General features: G+C 40.8%; 2 protein-coding genes and 1 pseudogene across 4 annotated transcripts in view; 1 reads left to right on the forward strand and 2 right to left on the reverse strand.

The window, feature by feature from the left end:
• The window catches only part of SLC17A2 (solute carrier family 17 member 2), an 80,188-nt gene that overhangs the window by 41,801 nt on the left and 21,581 nt on the right, over positions 1 to 16,806 (reverse strand). The window contains exon 1 of one of the 3 annotated variants that reach the window (XM_025442482.3): positions 11,109 to 11,647. The exons of the other annotated variants lie outside the window; for them this stretch is intronic. The gene's annotated coding sequence lies outside the window, so the exon portion shown is untranslated. Of the gene's footprint in view, positions 1 to 11,108; positions 11,648 to 16,806 lie in introns of those variants that run through there. 3 annotated transcript variants of the gene reach the window in all.
• LOC112656959 (tubulin beta-3 chain-like) lies at positions 278 to 5,407 on the reverse strand (annotated as a pseudogene).
• On the forward strand, positions 11,667 to 13,321 carry LOC125754393 (patched domain-containing protein 3-like). Its single transcript, XM_049106021.1, is given in 3 exon segments — positions 11,667 to 11,849; positions 12,001 to 12,538; positions 12,541 to 13,321. Coding segments are annotated over 3 exon segments (1,002 nt in total). The 3' UTR covers positions 12,822 to 13,321.

The following is a 16,806-nucleotide window of genomic DNA, read 5'->3' on the forward strand; positions in this document are numbered from 1 at the left end:
GTGTCATTTGGGCACATGGACTATTTTAAACTGAAAACAATCAAGACCCAGAAAACTCAGGAAAAATCTTACTGCTCCCTTAACTACCTGAAAGAATTTAGACAGAGACCTAGCCCAGAAAGACAACTATTATCAGGAATAATTTATTATTATTATTATTGGAGTTCAATTTGCCAACATATAGCATAACACCCAGTGCTCATCCCATCAAGTGCCCCCCTCAGTACCCGTCACCCAGTCACCCCCACCCCCCACCCACCTCCCTTTCCACCACCCCTTGTTCATTCCCAGAGTTAGGAGTCTCTCATGTTCTGTCTCCCTTTCTGATATTTCCCACTCATTTTTTCTCCTTTAGGAATAATTTTTTTATCTGAGTGACAGTTCTGTATGGCAGGGCAAACATCTAACTGCCAAGCATCTTTTTTCCTTATTGTCCTGTGAATCATCCTCCTTTCTTTGAAGCCCCAGGTCCCTGTCCCATTCCTTAGCTGAAGATGGCATATAAATAGGAACTGCCCAGCTTGACCTTATGTCTCATATTCTTTTTTTTTCTGACAGCAATAAATTTATTAAGTATTACCCCCAAAAAATATAAACACCAGTAAAAACAAAAAACAAAACAAGCCATAAAACAGGCCTGGTTAAAACAGCTGACAATAAAGCAGACATGATGGAGCTGCCCTATGGTGGGAAAACAGGACTCACATGGGGTGGGGATGCCATAAATACTGGAGGACAAACAGTCGGGAGCCCTAGGGTGCTGTGGACCAGAGCTGGTGGGAGCAAGTCTTGGGGTGGTGTCAATGGCGACATGGCTCTGGGGGACAGGCTTCTGGGCCACAGCAACAGCCTGGCTCTGCCCCTCCAGCTGCTTCACTTGGGGCCCTGAGCCTCAGACTCCTCATCTTCATACATCTCGCCCTCCTCATCAGCCGTGGCATTCTGGTACTGCTGGTACTCGGGCACCAGGTCATTCGTGTTGCTCTCAGCCTCAGTGAACTCCGTCTCGTCCATGCCCTCACCCATGTACCAGTGCAGGAAGGTCTTGCGCTGGAACATGGCTGTGATTTGCTCCGAGATGCGCTTGAACAGCTCCTGGATGGCCGTGCTGTTGCCAATAAAAATGGAGGACATCTTGAGCCCCCTGAGTGGGATGTCACACACAGCTACCTTCACCTTGTTGGGGATCCACTTGATGAAGTAGCTGCTGTTCTTGCTCTGGATGGCCAGCATCTATCTGCTCGTCCACCTCCTTCATGGACATGCGCCCGCGGAGGACGGTGGCCACGGTCAGGTAGCGGCCATGGCGGGGGTCACAGGCAGCCATCATGTTCTTGGCATCGAACATCTGCTGAGTGAGCTCGGGCACTGTGAGCGCGCGGTAATGCTGGCTGCCCCTCGCGGTGAGTGGGGCAAAGCTGGGCATGAAGAAGTGCCGGCGGGGGAAGGGCACCATATTCATGGCCAGCTTGAGCAGGTCAGCATTGAGTTGTCCGGGGAAGCCAAGAGAAGTAGTGAGATGATTTATATGCCATCAGCCGACACCAGATGGTTGAGGTCACCGTAGGTGGGCATGGCCACTTGAGAATGCGGAAGCAGATGTCATACAAAGCTGGTGGGGGGACAGCATGGCGTTGTAGGGCTCCACCACTGTGTCCGACACCTTGGGCAAAGGCATCACACTGAAGGTGTTCATGATGCGGTCGGGGTACTCCTCGGGCACCTTGTTGATGAGCAGTGTGCCCATCCCGGGCCCTGTGCCCCCGCCGAGTGAGTGGGTCAGCTGGAAGCCCTGCAGGCAGTCTCAATTCTCACTCCTTCTGCACCATGTCCAGGACTGAGTCCACCAGCTCTGCACCCTCCGTGTAGTGACCTTTGCCCCAATTGTTACCATCCCCACTCTGACCAAAGATGAAGTTGTCAGGCCTGAAAAGATGCCCAAAGGCCCCAGACCGGACGCTGTGCAAGGTTCCAGGCTCAAGGTCCACCCGAATGGCCCGAGGCATATACTTATGAGAAGAGGCCTCCTTGTAGTAGACACTGATGCGTTCCAGCTGCAGGTCTGAGTCGCCCACATAGTTGCCACTGGGGTCTATACCGTGCTTATCGCTGATGACCTCCCAGAACTTGGCTCTGATCTGGTTGCTGCACTGGCTGGCCTGGATGTGCACGATCTCCCTCATGCTCGGTGCGTGTGGCGGGCGGCTGCGGGACACGCGAGGGCAGGTCGGGGCTGGCTGTGGATATGTCTCATATTCTTACAGCCCCTCTCATACATATGTAATCAAATTTGTTTTCTCCTATTAATCTATCATATGTTAATTCAATTATGAAACCAGTCAAATAACCTTGAAGAGTAGAAGGAATTTTTTTCTCCCCAATATGTTCTTATGAGATGAAAAAAAAAAAGAATAATATCTTAAAAGCTTTCAAAGAAGAAATATAATTATCTACAAAGAACGGATCCAATTGGTATTAAATTTTACTATAGCAATGCTGGATACAAGAAGTGGATAAATTAAATTTTCGAAGTAGCAAAGGAAAATATAAATTTGAATCCAAACAACAAAATATTCACCAGTAACAGGATGATTAGATGAGATACAGTACATTCATATTATGAGCTATGATTCAGCAGTTAATCATAACACTGTCTCTAAGACATATTGTTAGTGAAAAAGTAAGTTGCAGAATCATATATGTCAATCATGGCTCAACCAGAGAAACAGAATTAGTAAGAAATATGAAATAAGAGATGGATCACAAAAACTTGTCTCATGCAATTATCAAGGCTGGCTAGGCAAGCTGGAAAATCACAGGGCATCAGGAAGGGAGTAATCTACAACTGTCAGTTGCAAGCTGAAACTCATGCCCCCAGACAGAATTTTTTCTTATCTGGGATAATACCCCTTCCTAAATCAACTGATTATGTAATCACATCTTCAAAGTACCTTCAAAGCAACACCTAGATAGGTGTTTGATGGAATTATTAGGAACCATATAACCTCACCAAGTTGACACATAAAACCAACCATCATGCATGTGATTTTACATACACATTTGTATTATGATACAGATGCACTGCTGCACGGTGTGTGCATGTGTGTATGTGTGTATGTAGACAGAGTTCAGGAAGGATGCACACCAACTTGATAACAATAAGAGTAAAAATTGGCAAGTTGAAAAGTAGAGTGGTGTAGGGCAAAGAGGAGATTCACTTTTTACTCTTTATAGTTCTGGTGGGGGATGCTGATAATGAGGCAGACATGGATGTGCAGGGGCAGGAGGTAAATAAGAAGGTGCCGAGCCTTTGGTTTAAATTTTCTGTGACTCTAAAATTACTCTAAGAATTAATTTCTATTCTTTTTCTAAGATTTTATTTTTTTATTTTTATTTTATTTTTTTAAAGATATTATTTATTTATTTGAGACAGAGTGAGAGAGAAGAGCATGTGTGCACAAGCAGGGTGAGGAGCAGAAGGAGAAACAGACTCCCCATGGTGCAGGGAGCCCAATGTGGGGCTCAATCCTGGGGCTCTGGGATCATGACCTGAGGCAAAAGCAGACGCTTAACTACTGAGCCATTCAGGTGTTCCTTTTTAATTTTTATTTATTTATTTTTTAGAAAGAGTGTGCATAAGCGGGGGGCGGGGCGAGAAGCAGAGGGAGCAGGAGAAAGAGAATCTTAAACAGGCTCCATGCCTCAATCTCATGACCCTGAGATCATTACCTAAGACAAAATCAGGAGTCATATGCTTAACTGACTGATCTACCTAGGCACTCAGAAGATTTTATTCTTAAGCAATCTCTACACCCAACAGGGGACCTGAACTCACAACCTTGAAATCAAGTGTTGCATTTCCCACTGACTAAGCCAACCAGGTGACACTCTGTTCTTTTTTTAAATGACAGATTACCAGAAAAAAAGTAGCAATCAGTTGGTAGCAGAGCTCTCATCAGCAAGAATAAATGCTAAAAGGTAGTAGGAAAATATCTTTTATATACCTAAGGTAAAGAACTCATAACATAGAATTCAATATATAATAAATTATCATTCAAAAGGAAGATAAGTCAATATATATTCAAGTATGAAAGGGGCACCTGGGTGGCTCAGTAGGTTACATGTCTGCCTTCAGCTCAGGTCATGATCTTAGGATCCTGGGATCCTGAGCAGGGAGCCTGCTTCTTCCCCTTCCTCACCCAGATCATGTGCGATTTCTTTATCTCTCTCTCTCTCTCTCTCTCTCTCTCTCTCTTTCTCTCTCAAATAAATAAAAAATATCTTTTTTAAAAGTTTGAAAAACCAAGAGTTTATTCCTCACTGGCATTTGTGAAGAAACTACTAAAGAATATGCATCAGCCATAAAACTGATTCAGAGAAGGAAAGAGGAAATTCAACAAGTGAGCAAATTCATTTGAAAACCATAGCTAAACTAAATGAAGTATTGAGTGTGAAAAAAATAATCACAGTATGAGGTGTCTGGATGGCCCAGTTGGTTAAGTGTCTGACTCTTTCTTTTGGCTCAGGTCATTATCTCAGGGTCCTAGGATCAGGCTCCACACTCAGTGAGTAGTCTGCTTGAGGATTTTTCTCTCCTTCTCCCTCTGCCCCTTCCTCCATTCTCTCTCTCTCTCTCAAATAAAAATAAGTACATCTTAAAAGAAAAAAATAACAATAGTAATTTTCACAGATGTTTAAAAATTGGAAAATTCTAGATAACAATACTCAGAAAGCTGATGGCAGGGTAGTTCAAATTGAAATAAAAATTAAAAATATTTTTGTTGCTTTTGGAAAAGAATAGTTAATACTTACCTTAGAACTTGTTGGAAAGGGGTGCCTGAGTGGCTCTATTGGTTAAGAGCCTAACTCTTGATTTTGACTCAGGTCATCATCTCAGGGTTGTGAAACTGAGCTCCAAGTCAGGTTCCCCACTCATTAGGGAGTCTGCCTCTCTCCCTCTTCCTCTCCTTCTACCCCTCCCCCTGTATGTGCACTCACTCTCGCTCTTTCTAAAATAAATAAATAAATAAATCTTAAAAAAAGAAAAGAATTTGTTGGAGAAATGTAAAACCAAGAGTAATTTTTAAAACAAGCCATGAGAATTAAGAAAAAATGTAGTACTCCAACAATAAGAGCAGGAATAAAAGTAGAAAAAGCAAGTGAGAATAAAAGCTTGACAAAAGGATGACATAAAATAGGGTACATTCTAAGGAAATTAATAAACTCTTGAAAATTTCTCTGTAGAACACTATCCATCAAAACCTACAGTCGTTAATCCAGTACATAAGTGAAAATTCATAGTTTTAAATGCACTTATTATAAAATAGGAAGCAGTCAACTTAAGTTAGAAAAAGAATTTAAAAAGTTGGAAGAAGGAAATAAAGGCAAAGGTAGAAATTTAAAAAAACAATGTCAAAGAATTTTAAGAGAGTTAAACTGCAGAATCAAAACCTGCTTCTCTTAAAATAGTAATTTAAAAAAAAAACAACTGCTTTAAAAGCCTTCCTAAGGAAAAAAGAGAGTAAACACAAATTAATAATAGGAATGGAAAAGGGTCATAAGTACAGATAAAAAATAGGTTTTTTTAAATTTTAAAAAATACATGAAAATGTTCTGGCAATTTAAAAATTAGTGACATAAACACATTTTTAGAAAAATTATCAAGTTGGCTTAAGAAGAAATTCAACAGCTAATTCACCTTATACTACCAAAGAAATTTAATTGGTTGGTAAAAATTTCCATCTCTTAAAGGAACTAGACCCAGATAAGTCACAGGAGAGATTCAGCAATCTTTCAAGAAACAGGTTATTTCTGGTTGGCTGGAAAGATGGCAGAGTTGGAGGATCCTAAACTCTCCTCCTCCTCCCATGGATACAAGAAGGTAACACTCACAGCAGTGGAAATAACCCAGAAAATGACCCAAGACTGGCAGAACAAAGAAAAGTCACACTGAAGGAGGTAGGAAGGGCAAAGCAAAATGGACCATGAACATCCTTGGTGGAGAGCAACCTGGTGATGCAGAGAAGGGTAAAAAACAGACTTTCACACTGGGGATCCCACTAATGGAGAGGACAAATCCCCATAATGTTCGCCTTTGAAAGAGAAAGGGGCCAAATTTCATGAGTTCGTACATCCAGCGGACTTGACGCCTTGAATCTTAAAAATTGGCAGGCTCAGTTCTGGGAGAGCCTGGAGGGTGTTAGAAAGCCGAGTCTCCACTCTTAAAGAAATAGCACGACAAACAGCCCATGCAGACACAGTGCTAGAACCAACAATTTGAAAAACAGAGTGGGCAGGAAAGAGGGAGAGTGATTTCCTCATATCAGAGTGTAGCTGGGAAAGACAAGGATCATGGGAGACCCCTCCGGAGACAAAGGAACTGGCAGGTGCCATTCCCCTTGCCCCTGCCTCCCAGCATAAGCAACAGCCATCTCTGGGAACAAGCACTGTGCTGAAACTCACTACCTACTTTGCACCAAGCCCTTAACCCTTGCTTGGAGAGATCCAGCCTTTCCAGGGCTGCAGGGTTCCCTCCCCCAGAAGACGGGCCCAAACCCTGTCCACCACATCTCCAGACCCACATGTTTTGTCAGACCTCAGTTCCTGCAGCAGCAGAGGCAGATCTCATTTTGCAAAGAGACCTCCTCACACCTTGTTAAAATGTACCACACCACTGCTTGGGACCTAACATTGCCCACAATAGGCAAAAAGAGCCTCTGGATACAACTGGATGGAAGGAAAAAGAGGTCAAGACTCAATAGCAGACCACATGCAACACATATAGGAGACACTCTCTGAAGCCACAGGAAACAGGGGACACTACACTGCAAGGCACTACAGGACCTCTTCTTCATAAGGCTATTATTGTTAAGAGCAAGAGATGCAGCTAATTATCCTAACACACAGAAATCAACAAGAGTTAGACAAAATGAGGAGACAAAGAAATAGCTCCCAGATGAAAGGATAGCACGAAACCACACAATAAGAGACTTAAGTGAAATGGACATAAGTAATATATGATAGTTTAATGATCATAAAGATCTTTACTGGACTTGAGAAAGAGTAGAGGACATCAGTGAGACCCCTTAACACAGAAATAAAAAAAGAACAATCAGAGATCAAGAACACAACAAATGAAATTCAAAATATATTTAATAGAAAAAATAGCAGGCTAGATGAAGCAGAGGAATGAATTAATGACCTGGAAGACAGAGGAATGGAAAGTAGGGAGAAAAGAAGAAAGGAGAGAAAAGAAAATTATGCAAATTGAGAATAGTCTTAAGGAAGTCAGTGACTATATCAAGCATAATAACATTTGCATTGTAGGGATCTCAGAAGAAGAGAAAAAGGGGCAGAAATTTTATTTGAAGAAATAAAAGGTAAAAACGTCCCTAATCTGGGGAAGCCTCCTACTCTTGATCTCAGCTCAGGTCTTGATCTTAGGGTTGTGAATTCAAGCCCCACATTGGACTCCATGCTGGGTGTGGAGCCTGTGAAGAAAAGAAAAGAAGAGAAGAGAAAGAAGAGAAGAGGAAGAAAAGTTTCCCAGACAAATGAAAACTAAAGGAGGTCATGACCACTAAACCAGCCCTGCACGAAATATAAAAGGGGACTCTTTGAGTGGAAAAAAAAGACCATAAGGGAGAATATGAAAAGTAAAAAACACAAAATCTGTAAAAATAAGTATTTCTGTAAAAAATTAGTCAAGGGAGTTTTGATAAAATAAAAGGATGTAAAATATGACACCACACACCTAAAATGGGAGGAGACAGAAAAGAATGGGTTTTAACTTAAGCTACCATCAACGTAATATAGATTGCTATATACAAAAGATGTTATATACAAACCTAATCAAAAACCTATATATACACACCAAAAACCATGAAAGATATGCAAAGAATAAAGAGAAAAGATCCAAGAATATCACTAAAGAAAGCCAACAAACCATGAAATATAGCAAGAGAGGAAAACATCAAAGAAAATCTATAGAAACAATCACAAAACAAGTAACAAAATGGCAATCAATACATATCTATCAATACTTACTTTGAATGTAAATGAATTAGATTTTTTAATTTATTATTTGTTTATTCATGATAGAGGCAGGAGAATTTTAAGATAGAGTTAAACTGCAGAATCAAAACCTTCTCTTAAAATAGTAAAATTTTTTTAAAGTGCTTTAAAAGCCTTCCTAAGGAAAAAAGAGAGTAAACACAAATTAATAATAGGAATGGAAAAGGGTCATAAGTACAGATAAAAAATAGGTTTTTTTTTTAATTTAAAAAATACATGAAAATGTTCTGGCAATTTAAAAATTAGTGACATAAACACATTTTTAGAAAAATTATCAAGTTGGCTTAAGAAGAAATTTAACAGCTGATTCACCTTATACTACCAAAGAAATTTAATTGGTTGGCAAAAATTTCCATCTCTTAAAGGAACTAGACCCAGATAAGTCACAGGAGAGAACTCCCAAAAAACAAAAGCCCAGGACCAGACAGCTTCACAGGCAAATTCTACCAAACATTTAAGGAAGACTTAATGCCTATTCTTCTCAAACTATTCCCAAAAATAGAAAGGGAAGGAAAACATCCAAATTCATTACTATGATCTAGTAATTACACTACTGAATATTCACCCAAAAAATACAAAAGCACTAATTCAAACGGATACAGTGCACCCCTATGCTTATTGCAGTATTATTTACAATAGCGAAAATACAGAAGCAGACCAAGTGTCCATATATACATGAAATGAAATATTGTATATAATGGAATATTATTTATAATGGAATATGATTCAGTTGTAAAAAGAATGAAATCTTGCCATTTGCAATGACATGGATGGATCTAGAGAGTACAATGCTAGGCAAAGCAAAATAAGTCAGTCAGAGAAAGACAAATACCCTATGACTTCACTTATATGTAGAATTTTAGAAAGAAAACAGACCAGCAAAGGAATAAAAAGAGAGAGAGAGAGAGAGAGAGTAATCAAGAAACAGACTTTTAACTATAAGAACAAACTGATGGTTACCAGGTTGGTACCTGGTATCTCAGAATACAGGCATCTGAGCAGACCCTACAAGATGCATAGAATATATTTCAGCCATTATATCTGCCATATTTGAGTGATATAATTCCTAGAGCTGTGGCAAGACAATCAGGACCACCTAAATTATGACTAGCATTAGAGTGTCCTCTGAGTATCAAATGCAGGGATGAATAAGATGCAGTCCTTGTCCCTAAGAAGCACACAGTCAAGTATTGGAAACAGACTATCATGTAACTAACAGCTAAAAGAGAAACATCTTGTAAATAAAAATGGGCAAAAAAAATTAATAAAACATTTAAAATAATGGGCAATTGCCCTTAATTTATGCCAAACTGACTTTGGCTAACCTGAGAGAATGGGACTTAGAAAAGAAGAAACGGGGACAAGAGAAAAAAATCGGGTCATGGGGGCTGCCAAAGAAGAGCTGGGGAATAGAAGGAAATGGAATCTATATAGTGATGAGAGATGAAGAAAAGGTACATGTTTGTCGGATTCAGTTTTATCTAGACTGAAGGTGGATAAGAAGCAGACTAGATAAAATTTTAAGTTTTACACTATATTCTTGAATTCCCAATACCCACCACCCCCTTCTCATCCAGAAGGCATTTTCTAGAGTATGGAGAATCCTATCCTGACAAAGTAGACATCATTCTCAGATTAAAGGCCATAGGGTTGTCTGCATTGAAAGGACTTAAGAGACATATCACTTAGGACAGACAAGTCACTTCTCGGCCATGTTACAGCTGCACGGAGTAGTCTGGAGTTCTGAAACAAATATGAAAGGGTTTCACAACTCAAAAATAGCAGATGAGCTCATTTTAAAAATGCCAAATTCCTTTTATGGAAACTGGTGGAAAATACTTAATAGTGGTATTTTTGATTGACATTCTAAACCCATACAAACATTAGTAATCTAGATAACTAGAATAGTAAAATAAAATAATCTAGAATCAACCACCTAGAATGAAGAAACTAGATAAAATCAAATCCCGAGGCACATATTTTTCTATAGAGTTTAGTACTTCACAGTGGCTGATTTATGAGCAATTGTAGAAATTTAGTGGCTGTATTTTGAGATTAAAAAAAAAATGCTGATGCTGTGCTAAAGAAATACCATAAAGATGGGCACTAAGAGGTCCTGTGTTTGGTTTTGAACATTACAGAGTATTTGTGATCACCCTCCCTCTAACATCTCATCCTAAAATCTTTAGGAGGCCAGCTGAGCCCTTCTTTTCATAAGGTAGATACAGTTTGGCAAATGGAATTCCCAAATCAGTTCCTCCATTTAAATGTGCTACAGATGCCACTAGATTTATAGCACACCAACACAATAAACGCAGCATGTAACTAGAACTTGCAATATGCAGATAAAGGAGAAAAGGAATCCTCAGGCCCACTGACCATAACTTTTAAAATAGAAAACGGGTGCCACCTTGTGGTTATTAAGGCCACTCTTAAACAATGACTTTCTGGAAAGCCAACTTAACGAAATCACCTATTTGTTTCTCCTGTAAAATGCTGTTGAAGATACCTCCCTTATTCTCTTGGACTTGGTACTCTTGCAGTCTGGAGATTTCATTAACATTCTCTATCTACCCACATAAAAACACAATCACTATTCATGTTAAGTAACTGCCAACCATGGCAAACATGGCAAACAATTTTCATAACTCTAGGAACCTCTCTCCACCTGCCTTTCAGTTACCTGCATGTTAAAAGGTAGGCGAGGGTTTCCATTAAAATGGTGACATGAACCCAGGGGTCCCTCCATCCTGGGAGCTGTGGAACAGACCAAAGATAAACTTATCCTCACTTTTCCTTCTACACACTTACTTCTGACTTTCTACAAGGAGAATGTATCTGTTACGTTTGTAGTTAATAAAATATAATAGGCCAGTCGCCGGGGCTCGAGGAGGAAGTTGTTCTTCCTCCCCGCTCCCTGGGCCTGGGCCTGGGCCTGGGCCTGGGCCTGGGCCTGGGCGGCCGGTGGTGGGGAAAAAAAAAAAAATTAAAAAAAATAAAATAAAATATAATAAAGTGTATCAGGTTCACCTTACCCAAGAAGTGTGTTACTGGATTAGCATGTGTGTGTCGGGGGCGGGGAGTGGGGTGACAAGTCGAATTTCCCCCAATAAAATATGTAAGTCTTGTAGAACGGGCACACATCTCACGCAGCATTAAGAAGTGTTTCTGGGGATCCCTGGGTGGCTCAGCGGTTCAGCGCCCGCCTTTGTCCCAGGGTGTGATCCTGGAGCCCTGGGATCGAGTCTCACATCGGGCTCCCTCCATGGAGCCTGCTTCTCCATCTGCCTGTGTCTCTGCCTCTCTCTCTCTCTCTCTCTCTATCATGAATAAATACATAAAATCTTAAAAAAAAAAAAAAGTGTTTCTGTTTGAAACTAAACTTCAGAGAGGAAAGGCACGCCACAGACAAGTTGGGCTGCTTGGGCTGTGGGTCAAAACGCGTGCTCCCCAACGGCCCCCTGGCCTCGCGCGGGCAGCCGCAGCCTTGGAATTCTCCAGCCAAGGGTCCGGGGGAGGAGTCGGGCGCTCCAGGCAGTGGCTGCTTCCCGACCTGCTGCCCAGTTTGAAAATCTTGCCTTTCCCTCCCGGAAATGAGCCTCAGTCTCTCCAAGGTTGCGCCCGACGCCTGGCGGGAGATGGAGGCGAAGGGGGAGCCCGAGGCCAGGGCCGAGAAGCAGGAGCCGCAGCCGGAGCCGCAGCCTGAGGCCAGGCGGGAAGCCGAGGCCCATCCCGGGCCGACACCCGGCACAGCCGCCGCGGGACGTGGGCGCGGGGTCCCGGGTAGAGCCGCTCCCCGCCTCCAAGCCAAGTCAGGGACAGGAACCCAAGCTTGACTGGGCTTCGGGAGAGCGCACAGGGCCCCTCGAGGCGTCTCCTCCACAGTCGGGGACAGTGCGGAGCGTCCAAGTCTGCGGCCTCCCCTAGGCAGCCGTCCGCGAGACCCCCTGCCACACCGCCTGCCCGGAGGCGCCCGTCAGCCGCGCCCTCGGAGGGCTGGGGCGGGAGGTGGGCTCGCAGCCCTGCATCTCCCTGCTGGTGCCCATGCTGCCGAGGGCCGCTCTGGGCACAGGCTTGCGTTACTTGCCCAGCGATACCGAAGGAAACCTCGAGGAGCAGTGCACCCCCATGGGGAGCCCGGCCAAGGCTGAGCGGCGCTTTGTGCAGGGGCATTTCACCGCCAACGACTCTCACGGATTCTCCAACTCCAGGAAGAGCACCGGGGTCAATTTTGTCTCCACCCTAGTGGTTTCCGGCACTGCCTCGCTGCTGCAACAAGAAATCTTGGAAGAAATTAGTACATTGGACACTGTGGTGCAGGATCTGTATGTGGCCGAGGAAAACGGGACCCAGATTGGCTACGATGGGGTGTGCGCTGAACACCAGGGCGCCTGCGTGCCCTCCACCCCGCTCCTGTCCGCCTGGCGCAAGAACAAGGACCTCGACCTGACAAACATCACTTTCCCGTCTTCAACCTATCGGGTCAGCCCATCTACCCGGCCGGCACCATTGGAGGAACGTTTTTAGGCAAGAGGATGGGAAGGAACCAATTACTCGTGAAAGCCAAAGCCATGCGGCTACTGTACTACCTGAAAACTGAGGATGTGAAGGACAATGAGCTTAGCAAGATGTGGTTGATCCATTTCCTGAACCAATCTACCAACATTGAAAAGAGTTTGGCCTCGAAGAAGATCAGGTACCTGGTGGCTGGGTTTTATAGGGAGGCCAGGGAAACGTGGGAGGGATAATAACACTTTTTCTGAGGACCATAGCAGTGGCACTCCTGATAATTCAGTGGAGCCCTTGACCTGAAGCACGGAGTGCTCTACTCCATTACGGTACTTAATCCAACTTCCTTAATCTCACACATCAAAGGATGCCACAAATCTTAACTCCTTAGTAATAATCTGGTGGAAAACACGAATCCCATATCCTCAAGGTCCGGTATGTTCGGTACAGGCATCGACTATCAGGTTTTCGAGTCAAATTATGTTGAAATTCCTACTCTTTGTTAAAGTCTTTGCTGTTTGGGGGAGCCTCCTAAAACTAGTTTGAAGTTCACTAAGATGCAAAAACATAGACACCTGAGTGGCTCAGTGGTTGAGCATCTGCCTTTGGCTCAGATCATGATCCCAGGGTCCCTGGATGGAGTCCACACCAGGCTCCCCACAGGGAGCCTGCTTCTCCCTCTGCCTATGTCTCTGCCTCTCTCCCTGTGTCTTCTCATGAATAAATCAATCAATTAATTTTTTTAAAAAAAATTCAGAAACTAACCTTTAAGCAGAAGCTCCATGGTGTCTTTGAAAAAATAACTAGCTCAGCATTTTCCAAGTAAGTTATAGCATAGTGCCAGGTACACGCTAGCTACTCTGTAATTGTTGGGCCAGCAAGCCTACTAATACTTGTGAGTAAGCCTGATCAAAGTGAGACAACTACTAGGAAAAAAAGATCTGAATACCAGATCTTTCTGAAATATCAATGCAATTAGATAGACAACAGCCTAATAAAAACTTAGAAAAAGTGACAATTTCTGTAGTTATTAATGATTCATAGTCTTATATAGAACTCAGATTTTGAGTTCGGAGGAACTGAGAACTCAGGAGTTTTCAACTTTGGGTTTTTGCAAGAAACTGGAAAGCAGGCCAGATTTGTGGGAAGAGCAAATCCATATTGTCTTTATTCTAAAGTCATAATTCACTTTCTTTGATCTTTTACTAAATTTTAACATTTCAATCAATAAGTGATAGCATTTCAATAGTGTTTGTAACTCACACATATTGGAATTAAAAGTTATTGGAGTATATTTTTTGGCAGATGGTCTACTTTACATCACTTTCTAGACAACTGGAGTTTGAAGCAACCTCTATGACAGTGATCCCCTTGTTTCATGCGGCATACCTTCTAATCATATTATTTGCAATCACATAATGCTACAGATAAACAGTTTTATTACTGGTTTTTAACTCTTTTTAAAAAATCTTTGTGTGTGGGAAAATACATAAAAAAGATATAGAATATGCCATTTCAATCATTTTTAAGTGTACAATTCGGTGGTATCAATTACATTCACGCTGTTGTGCAGCCATCACAACTATCTGTTTCTAAGTATTTTCCATCACCCCAAACAGAATTTGTGTGAGCATTAGGCAGTAACCCTCCATGGCATCCGCCTCCCAGTCCCAGTTAATCTTTCTCTACCTTTTATCCCTATGAATTTGCCTATTCTAGAGATTTCTATAAATGGAATCATACAATATTTGTTCTTTAGTGACTGGCTTATTTCACTTAGCCTAATGTTTTCAAGGTTCAACTATGATGTAGCATGTATAAAAACATTCCTTTTTATGACTAATAATTCATCATATATATGTATATACACATATATATACATACAGCACTGTTTATCCACTTATCTGTTGATGGGCACTTGGAATGTTTCCTCCTTTTGGCTATTGTGAATAATGTTGTAATGAATACTGGTGTACAAATATTTGTTTGAGCTCCTATTTTAAATTATTTTTAATATATACGTAGGAGTTGAATTGGTGAGTTATATGATAATTCTGTTTTTAGTTCTTTGAAGAACCGCCACACTGCTTTCCATGAAGGCTACCTCATTTTATATCTTACCAAGCAATGTATAAGGGTTCCAGTTTCTCCACATCCTCACCAACACTTGTTACTTTTTGTTTTATTGATTAAAGCCATCTTAGCAATGGCAAAGTAGTGGCAAAGTACTCAACTAATAATGTTGTGGGTCTTCCTGTGCTTATTGGCCATTTGCCCATCTTCTTTGGAGAGAAGTCTATGTAAGTCCTTTGCCCATTTTTAATTGGGTCGTTGTCTTTTTGTTGTTGAGTCCTGTTATTGATGAGTAGCTTGTGTGTTTTGGAATATTAAACCCTTATCAAATATATGATTTGTAGGGGTGCCTGGGTGGATCAGTTGGTTGAGTGTCCAGCACTTAGTTTCAGCTCAGGTCACAGTTATCCTCAGGGTCGTAGATCAAGCACCAAATTGGGCTCAGTGCTAGGCATGGCACGTACTTAAGATTCTCTCTCTCCCTCTTTCTCTCTCCCCGCCCCCCCCTACGCTCTCTTTCTCTCTCTCTCTCAAATAGAGAAATAAACCTTTTTTTTAAAAAAAAAAAAAAGTCTTTCACCTCTTTGGTTTATTAAATTTATTTCTAAGTATTTTATTCTTTTAGACACTATTTAAGTGGAATTGCTTTCTTTCATTTTTTAATTGTTCATTGCACATAGATAAACACAACTGATTTTTCTGTGTTGATCTTGAGCAGCTTTGCTCAATTTGTTTATTAACTCTATTAGTTTTATTGTGGATTCTTTGGAACATTCATGGATAGAATCATATAATCTGTAAAAAGGAATTGAATTCCTTTTATTTCTATTTCTTATATAATTTATCTGGCTAGCACTTCTACTTCAGTGTTGAATGCCATTGGTGAAGGTGGGCATCTTTATCTTGTTCCCAATTTTAGAGGGAAATCTTTGTCTTTCACTATTGAGTATAACATTAGCCATGCAGTTTTCATAAATGCCCCTATCATTTTGAGGAAGTTACCTTCTATTCCTTGTTTTTTTAGTGTTTTTATCATATGGGTATTGGATCTTGTCAAATGCCTTTTCTGCATCTATGGAGATGATCGTGTGGTTTTTAAACTTTTGTTCTATTAGGGTGCTATATTACATTGATTTTCCCATGTTGACTCATTCTCGCATTCCTGGAATAAATCCCACTTGTTCATGATCCCTTCGATGTGCTATTGAATTGGCTTTGCTAGAATTTTATTAAGGATATTTGCATCCATATTCAAAAGAGATATTGATTTGTAGTTTCTTTTAGTGTTTGTCTGGAATTGGTATTACTGTAATGCTGGCCTCATAGAATGAGTTAGGAAGTATTCCTTCCTTTTCAATTTTTTGGAAGGATTGGTGATAATTCTCCTTTTGTGTTTAGTAAAATTTACCAGTGAAGTCATCTGGTCTTGGACTTTTCTTTGTTGGGAGGTTTCTGATTACTGATTCAATCTTTTCACTTGTTACATGTCAAGATTTTCTGTTTTTTTTGTTTTTTTTGTTTTTTTTTAAGATTTTCTGTTTTATCTTGAGTCAGTTTAGGTCATTTGTATTTCTAGAAATTTGTGCATTTCATCTAGGTTATCTAATTTGTTGGTGTAAGTTGTCTATAGTATTTTTTATAATCCTTTCAAGTTCTCTAAGGTCAGTAATGTCTTCACTTTCATATCTGATTTAGTTATTTGTATCTTCTTTTTTCTTTGTCACTCTATATGAAGGTTTGTCAATTTGCTGATTTTTTAAAATAACCAACTTTTAGTTTTACTGGTTCTCCATTGTTTTTTATTCTCAATTTTATTTTTCTCTATTCTGATCTTTTCATTTCCTTCCTTCTGTTATCTTTGGGTTTTGTTTTGTTTTGTTTCTATTTCTACAAGATGTCTAGTAGCATAAGATGATTTAAGAACTTTTTTCTTTTTTAATATGTGAATTTATCTGTGAGCACTGGTGTTGCTACATCCCATAAGTTAGGGTATGCTGTGTATTTATTTTCATCTGTAGCTAAGTATTTTCTAATTCCCTATGTGATTTATTCTTTGGCCCATTAGTTATTAATAGTGAGTTGTTTAATTTCCATATATTTTGAATTATCCAGTTTTCCCTCTATTTGAAGCTTCATTCCATTGTTGGTTGA

The sequence above is a fragment of the Canis lupus genome, chromosome 35 (assembly GCF_003254725.2).
Source record: "Canis lupus dingo isolate Sandy chromosome 35, ASM325472v2, whole genome shotgun sequence".
NCBI classification, from domain to species: Eukaryota; Metazoa; Chordata; class Mammalia; order Carnivora; family Canidae; genus Canis; species Canis lupus.